The 8,784-nt window shown below is 41.9% G+C and overlaps 1 protein-coding gene across 2 annotated transcripts in view; it reads right to left on the bottom strand.

The window, feature by feature from the left end:
* Positions 1-336: 336 nt before the first annotated feature.
* LOC144823974 (WD repeat-containing protein 76-like) overlaps positions 337-8,784 on the bottom strand; it is a 105,347-nt gene continuing 96,899 nt past the window's right edge. For both annotated transcript variants that reach the window (XM_078682949.1, XM_078682950.1), the window contains exons 12-13: positions 2,383-2,439; positions 337-1,486 (exon numbers count right to left, since the gene is read on the bottom strand). In XM_078682949.1, coding sequence (XP_078539075.1) covers positions 1,231-1,486; positions 2,383-2,439 — 313 coding nt within the window. In that variant the 3' untranslated portion in view covers positions 337-1,230. The remainder of the gene's footprint in view (positions 1,487-2,382; positions 2,440-8,784) is intronic.

The raw sequence follows: 8,784 nt of genomic DNA, 5'->3' as shown, positions 1-8,784 counted from the left end.
CTGGCATCCATTTAATGCCATTTTTTTAACTTCAAAATCACACACTACAAGTCGTGCTCCAAGGTGAAGCAGGTGATTCGGCCTGCTTCAAGACTAGTTTCAAAACCAGTATCCACAAAAGTAGTTAGAAGTTTCAAGCTGAAAGGCACCCAACAGTTGTTTCACGCACAAATAAGTTTTAAGTAAAAGTGAACATTTCCTTAATGAATTTTGAACCTTATGGAGGTCTTTGAACTCTGGATGCGATAGGCTTTTTTGAACAGCAGCTTGTGGCTGGTTTACAGACTCAAGGGCTTGAACTGGTAGGGAGCAACACCAATCACCAACCACAAGCACTAGGTAGCAACAGATTATCTTTAATGTAAGAAAAACAAACACTGAGATAAAAAGGCCACAATGACAGAAACTATAAAGACATTTTGATGAACGACCAACGTATGCACCAAGAACAAAAGGTCAGAGGGCTTGGGATGTTCCAGCCCTAAAAGTACTATAACACTGCACGAACAAGTACCGTTGTCAGTAACAATATCTTCCAAATTTGGGAATTTTGCAAATGCACGACATGATTGAGATTCAAACGGCCCAGTGTAGAAAGAGAAAGAGTACAAGCGTATGAAACGTTAAAGATGGCGTTCCAAAGAAAGTATATTAGACATGCTATATTTTCTTTACAAAAGAATAACAAATAAATATATTTAACACTCTCGTTGGGTTGTTTACCCTTCATAGCCTTCCCAAATATTATTCAAAAAGGCTTTCTAGCCGGGTAAGTTGGAAGCCACAAAGTGAATGCATACTGCTTTATCCTAAGCGATCATACACAAGGGAGCAAGAATGTGAATAAGGCTGACATTTTAGCACACCATAATTAGGAGAAGCTTCAAGATTCTCCACAAGCCTATGAAACGTCAGTATGACAAAAACCCAAACCCCACCTCAGAATAGAGGACATACTTTTTAAAATTAACTTTAAAGGCAACATTGCTCTCCGACTTGTGCGTTTCTTTTGAGGTCAGACAGTAGAGATGATGTTCACAGCGCAAAGGAAGTCATGACCACATTATACAATAGAAAGCAGCTTAGAGGCAGCAATGAGGTGAGCACCCCAGACACAAGTGTGTTCAGGAATGACTGCACTAAGAGCCTACTTTTAGTGGAAGCATCCTCCAACACAGTAGGCAGCAGTGATGTTTTAGTCAAAAAAGCACCCCATGAGTCTGTTGTCAGCTAGTCCATGAACACGTGCGCGCGGCCACTGAAGTTGCCCCCAACCAGGATGTTCCTCGTTGGATGCATAACATTAATGGAGCAGACAGAACCCAGGTAATTCGCGTCCTTGAAGGAGTGCACCAGCTCGCCACTCTCGTGGAAGACTTCGATCTGACGGGGCTGGACCAGGCTGCCCACCACAAAGCAGTCTTCCTGTCGGGGGTCCCACACGGGCCTAAACCGGGTGAGCCAACGGTCTGTTTTATTGTTGTGCCTGAAGGGAGAGGAAGAGGGGAGATGAATTATAATTGGCAATGATGAAAAAAAGCATAATTCAAATTTGATGCCAAACCTTGATCAAGTGTTACAGGGAGTGTTAATTAACCATTCACACATTTCAATCAGCAATCCAAATTCACTATCCTAAAGCGTAGGAGACAAGAGGGGTTGAAAGGGGAGTCAATAGCTAAGTAAATAGGTTGTACTACTTTCTGGTCATTATGGGAAGCAATGCCACTTTAAGTCTTGCCAGAAGTGTTGGTGTTTGTGAGAAGACAGGATGCTACTTGAAAGCACCCTTATTACAAAGGTAGGCAGTAACGTCAGTTTTAGAGGAAAGGATTGGACCGCAACAAGCAAGTAGCTTTTAGACTGAAGGGAGGAGCCTGATATACATCGAAATAACTTTTTTTAGGAGATGGGAATCGATAATCAGGAGCAGGTGCCCTACAGCCTCCCTTGCTAGTACTCTGGAAAACAAAAGACTGCACTAGTCTCCGCAGCCGAGCGACATTTGGAGGGAAGCGAAAGTGGCCTGCATTGTGTCCATAGAGTCTCCTTCAACCAGAAGAGCAGTGTCTTCCTAAGATACAGAACAGAGACTGGAAAATACATAAGGGACCACAACCGGTCGCTCCATTGTACAAGAGCAGCAGTATGTACTTTTGGGAGCTAGCAAACCTCCTGACTAGACGCTCTGATAATACTGCTGGTGAGATGTCAGTGCTCTAGGTAAGGGGGTAGTGGAGACCACATATATCCTATATACGGAGGATAGCAGTTCTTGGTTCACCCACGGTAGATGTTGAAGGAAGACCAGTTAGTAAAACAAACACTAATGTCAAAGGCTCTAGCACTCATGATACCCAAAAAAACAAACCTACAACTTACTTCAGTGACAGGAGAAGAGGGGGAGCTTCTGAATGCAGACTGGTGGTGTCATAGACCCTGTCAAGGAACAACAAAATAATATGAAGAACAGACAGCCCATTTCCCAGTCCTTACAAAACAAATTGAGGCAACAAAGTAGGATTAGCAATCTAAACAAGAATCTAGATTAGTTGAGACAATGCTGGTAGGCCTTATTATCATCACATAAGGGCAACACAATCTCGCGGCCAGGCTTATTTCTGATTACAAGAGGTTCGATCACATCTCCTCCATCCTCAAAGATCTCCAATTGTTTCCCATAGAAGGCAGATCCACCTACAAGAACGCGTGCATTACGCATAAAGCCTTGCATCTTCAAACAACTCTGTATCTATCACAAAAATTTCACAAAGCTGGCTGCTCCAAAGAATTAGAGGAGCACCAATACCCTCATATTGGTACCTCCTTTAGTATACAAGAAATCCACCCAATCACGCTCTTTCTCCGGTTATGCGCCTACTATCTGGAACTCAGTCCCCAAAGAGTTACGTTGCAACCCCTCATACGTTAGCAGAAAAACAGCTAAATAGGGTTGAGAGAAATTTCAGATAACGGTGCTCTGCCTGAAGTAAACGTTACAACCTGTAAGGAGAGGAGTTCAGACACGTGGTGCGTTCAGAGCGAACGGAATAACACTAAAACCGTTCAAGACAATCGAGGATTATCATAGACTTAAAACAACTATGCTCTCGCAACCACAAAACAGTGTGACAATTAAGACAAAGGTGACAAAAAGTAACAGAAAGCAGCAGATCTCTGTGTTCGTGTTCTATTTTCAATAGGATGTTTATTTGGATCCACAATCAGCCACAATCAGCCGACACGTGTTTCATCGTGTTGAAGTGGAGTCAACACGACTCTTCAGGGCTGGTATAAGTTCCAGGTATTGTTTCGTCGATGGAAAAATTTTTTGGGGGAGCAAGTAGATCGATATATCCTGAAAAAATACTTGACGGGTATGTCAATATATGCTTAGCGTAGAGAACCCTGGTATCGGGTTGGAAGTTAAGTGATCACAACGCTGTATTGTTCTGTTAAAATGCTGCTCGTTTATTCCAAAATGAGACTAAACACATGTATGTGTTTAGCCATACCGGGAGGGGATCCGACTGTTTGTAGTGTTTTCCGGATAGAAATTGGGTGCAATTCTCCGTAGGTAAACGTACTGCCGCGCGGTATCCCTCCTCTGTGTGTTCCCGGTCGCCGTGTTCCAGAAACTTATACCAGCCCTGAAGAGTCGTGTTGACTCCACTTCAACACGATGAAACACGTGTCGGCTGATTGTGGCTGATTGTGGATCCAAATAAACATCCTATTGAAAATAGAACACGAACACAGAGATCTGCTGCTTTCCCTCATACGTTAGCTTCTAAAAAGATCTTAAGCAACACTTTCTCTACAAATACTGTGGTCCTTAATCCGGCCACCTTACAGGGTCTCACTACATGCCCAGGATGGTGACTTACTACCCCCTCCTATCTCCCTCATATATACTTCCACCCTCCTACTAGCTCTCATATAATCACTGCCTACTCCTACAGGCTATCTACTCTCCCTTCTCCCTCCTCGGTCTCACCCTACCGCCAAAATGTTCCCCCCTCCACCCATTGTCACCCATGCTTACACATCTATCCAAATCCTGTCAAGGACTAAATGTACTACTTATTTTTCTGTTTATGTATTTTTTGTTCTTCACATTTTGCTCATATTTTTCATGCTTTTCGTTTTTGTACAATTGTAATTTTGTAACTTATGTCCACTTCTAACCTCTGTAAAGCGCTCTGATACCCCTGGATCTAGCCAGCGCTATATATAACTGTTAAATTAATAAATACATACTACATGATGTGTACCATGGAACTAAACAGCTACTCCATCTTGAAAAAGGTTTCACTAGCCTATGCTACACATCAGCGCGGCAAAAATACTTTCATATGGATATATGTTCATCACCTGCACAGAAAGCGGTAATAACAGGGCTAGCTGATTAATGATTCAGATGCACAATATTTAAACAAGAATAGCAAGTTCAAGTATCCTTTCCTTCAGGACTGCTCCAATCCTGCTCGAATGTAGGAAAGAGCTTAAGATTTGCCTCTATAAAGAACACAATATAACGACACATTGACAGTCCACAAACCCGCTACCCCCTAATAACACACGTTGGCATGTGGACTGTCATTTTGCCTTTTGGACAATGGAGTGGCACAGCACACCACTATATATATGTATATAAATAAATAGAAGAGGCAGCATACTCCTGGTTGCTACATGAATTTACTGGTGTAAATGGCAAGAAAGTGGGCAAATAAATATATAAATGACAATGTCAGCAACTGAATGTACCCAGACAATATCAAGACAGTGAGTTAGGGTCCTTCCCTAATGTTAACGACTTTGGTGCTGGCAGAAACTACAACAATGCAGGGTGAGAGTACTTAGCACAGTTGTGGGAGTCAAAGGCTCATGCAAAAGAGACAATCTTATGGGATCATTCCCAAGCAAATTATCCCAGCTCTCTGATAATGTTCTTAGAAAGTGTTCTAGCCCTCAGAAAGTATTTTAGAAGACGAAACACACGTTGGCTAGAGTGGTGAAGCTATGAAATAAACAAGCATCAACACTGACAAAGGCTTGGAGGATTGTATTTTGGCGCTCAAGAGTTGGTTTTCAAATTTGGTAAAATTCCAGTTGTGGGTTGTATGATGGTCACCCCTTCCCCCTAGAAGCACTTAACTACTTTACAAAGATAATGCAACAATTTTCCTACGCTACAAATGGGGGATGTGCGCAGGAATCGGAGGTTCCTAGCTATTACATCTGCAGAGTTGAACGTTTTTGTGAAGGGGCTGCACGCTTCATTGCATTTGTGAGCCTGTAATTGATTGACAGAAGAACTCCAGTTGAGATCATGTATCCAAATAAAAAGAAAGAGAAAAGATGGCCGAGGACCTCTTTTGGGACTTAAAAGCCGGAATTTCTTTAGACAGAATTGGTAAACAAGATGAGAATCCGCAAGAGGGACTTAAAGACAAGTGTATCAGACTACAGACGTTGAGGTCAAAGATAGCTAAATGGTGGGATGGAGCTACACTTAAACCACGTGGGACCTGCCTGTTCTTAAGATACTGTTTAAGGGTTCCAATTTTTCCTGCTTATGATGACTTTGCGCCGGATCTTATGACCAGATGGAAAAAAACGAACAAATTCTTCCAGTATTCTGATGGAGAAATCAATTATAAACCAAGACAGGAAGGTGGCTAAATTGCAAGAAGAAATACAAAAATCTACAGAAGGACATTAGTGAACCTACCAGAGGCAACTTAAAAGAATTGGGATATGATTAAAGAAGTTTTAACAAAACATCAAGAGGAGGTGAAACTATGGAAAGCAAGTAAAATAAAAGGATGATCAGGATTACTCTAGGGGACGTGTATTCACCGTTGCAAAACAATTCGACTATCTATTTAAGATTAGAACAAATGGGATTAAGATAACCAGTTTGAGTGAGATATCTTCGAGTATTCCCTCAAGTAGGGAGGGGGAAGAAGCGAATGAACCTGGGGATAGGTTCGTCTGGCCAGCCAAAAGAAATAGCCCAGACTGTCAGCTGTTTAGCTTGCAAAATAGATTGTTATAGGGTTAAGTGAGCACCTCTAGGTCCGGCACACGTGCATCAGCTGCACCAATGGAGCAATGTCCCTGGTTGCTAAAGCGATGTACTTGCAACACACGGGGTTCACGTTGCGCAAGTTGGAATCCTGCTAACTTGTCTTTTTTCCATCATCACATGATTTGAAAACATACTGTAAATTACATTTTCATCAAACAAGTGATCGAGACCATCATGCCTTTGATATTTATTTAAATGTTTACTTTGCATCGTCATTTATAGCTCAGTGAATTGAAGAGCTGCATAGAAGGAGCATAATAGCGTTCATTTATTAACATGTTCAGGTAACTTTTGTTTATCTGTCCAATTTGATTAGCAGACCAGGACCAACAACGGGCAGTATGCCGGTGTCTGCAATGAAAAGAATAGCAATTTATGTGCACAGTTCCTAAAGTGGTGAAGCGTAAATGCTAAATAGAGAGCAGTGGCAAGTTGGTGCAATAATCATGTATTATGTCTAGAAGACCGAGCAAGAGGAAATGGAAAGTCAGATAACTTTAGAAGATATATATTTGAATGCATTTTCGAAACAATGCATGAATCTGATCTAATTTACTTTAAATATGCCCCAGTAGGAATTGAACACTTAAGCATTTGAAAACAGAAACCCTTGAGCATCAAAAAACAATAGTACAAGTCTTTATCGTGTAGATGAGTGTTTATTTCGGAGCTTCACACCTCTAGACAACACAGGTTTTGCCTTACAAATTACTTCCTCAGGGCTACAAAATCATACAGTACATTCATTAATCCAAAATAACCAATGCAGTATATGTATACATAAAAAGAATAGATGTCCCCAATATAAAGTATCAGTGACCAGAGACTAAAAAAAAACCTGTATGTGTCAAGAAAGCAACCAATAGGGAAATAAAGTTAATAACCCAAAAAGCAACGCCTGTTTATCACTTGTGAGTGCAAAATACCTCACAAAAGGAAGATAAGTGATCTGCCCATAAATACATAATAGGATTAGCGTCATTTTCATAAATTAAACATTCAGAAGCCTGAAAAGTAATCCATATTAGTCTTGTGTGCCTGCAGACAACTCAGATAGTCGTTTGAAGAGTCTCATCAGAAATGACATTGAAATACTCATGGTTATTTTCTTTTTAAATGCCAAGAGGGTATATGGCCCTCCTCCGAGACCTTTTTTGCCCCGGGGGACCCCATCCCTGGGCCCTACCACTATATTTACCGTGGGCAAGGGGGGACACCTACCAGGTCATTGGGGGCTTTGGGGGGGATAAGCTTCAAAGTCCACGCCGGCTCCCCCCATCAGCAGCTTAGAATGTTCGGGCCGGGAAGAGGGCGCATTACACCCTTCCTCTGTGTTCTCAGCAGCCAGGCCCTGGGGAATGGGATCCCCACGGCCAGGGAAGGGGCCGTGTGTGCCTTCATATTATAATTAACCTCCTCCCTGGACCTGGCCCAACTAGGGGACTTACAAAAACGACAGCGGAGACAGAGCTTGGTTTTTTAATTTTGCAGCGGATCCTCTGCAAATTCGCTGCTAAATTTGTATTTAAGAATAGGTTTTTGGCAGCAGGTGGGACCCCTAGGGGTTCAGGGTATTCCTATCCTAGCCCCTGTGTTGTTGTTTTTTTGCCTTTTTCTTGGGACTAGGCCAAGTTGGAGTCCCAAGATGGCTGTTACTACTTCCTGGCTGAAGTGTTGGCAGCCAATCACAGCACTGTTGGCTTGTGGATTTCTAGAAATACATCAATCTTTTTTCTTTAATAACTATAAAACTACTGAACAGATTGACTCCAACTTACAATCACTCCTTTTGTACCAAGATTTAGCTTTCAACCAAATCTGGTGCAATTCCGTTCAGTGGTTTGGACAGTAGTCAGGTCAAACCCCCTATGGGAAAATCGCTTGGGGAAAATGCGTTATGGGACCTCTTCCTTTTTCTCGGCTCCTGCTTGATGAATTACCCCAACATTTTCCAGGCAGCAGCTGAAGTGAGTAGCAAACTACTTTTGAAAATGTTGTGAATATTCGACAAACGGCGGTAAAGTTATTAGCTAAACAAAAAAAAAACAGAGGGGCATGAATGATGAGAAAATATTTTTGAAGTCGAGGTGCTTTTTTTTTTAATTTAACCATAAAGTTATTTGACCAAAACTGGCAAGCAAGGAGTGTAATGTGTGCAGGAAGCTAAAATGATGAAGAGGCCATACAAAAATTAGGAGAGTTAGCTTATTTATGTAAAGTAATTGCAGCGTGCAATATAAAAGGAAGTACATTTTGATTTTTTTCTGTCAATTTTTCTGTAGCAAAAACAACAGTTGATGGACAGAATGCAGAACAATGTCATACATTCACCCCAGTACAGAGATCTGGGCCTAAATCCATCGTTTTTTTGCACTCCACACCACCCCAGTTCAGACATGGCCATATGCAAATCAGCCCTGACTCTGTGCCTCATGGGAACAGTCCAGCCCGAACTGCCAAGTCATGTCTTCCCTGAACCGGAATCCAGCATCCTAGGACTGATTTCTTGCTATCAGCCGTCATCAGCCAGGATAGTTTGACTCCAGTGTTGTGGAGAGCACGGGACTCACGTCTGAGCATACCCTGGGGTGAATGTATGACATTGTTGTGCATTCTGTCCATCAACTGTTGTTTTTGAATTTTTCTGTAGCGGCATTACTTGACGTTTAATATTTGCATTGTAGTAATAT

Source organism: Lissotriton helveticus, chromosome 3_1 (genome assembly GCF_964261635.1).
Source record: "Lissotriton helveticus chromosome 3_1, aLisHel1.1, whole genome shotgun sequence".
Lineage (NCBI taxonomy): Eukaryota > Metazoa > Chordata > Amphibia > Caudata > Salamandridae > Lissotriton > Lissotriton helveticus.
The sequence above is the reverse complement of the archived record's forward strand: the minus strand, read 5'-3'. Positions and strand labels throughout refer to the sequence as shown.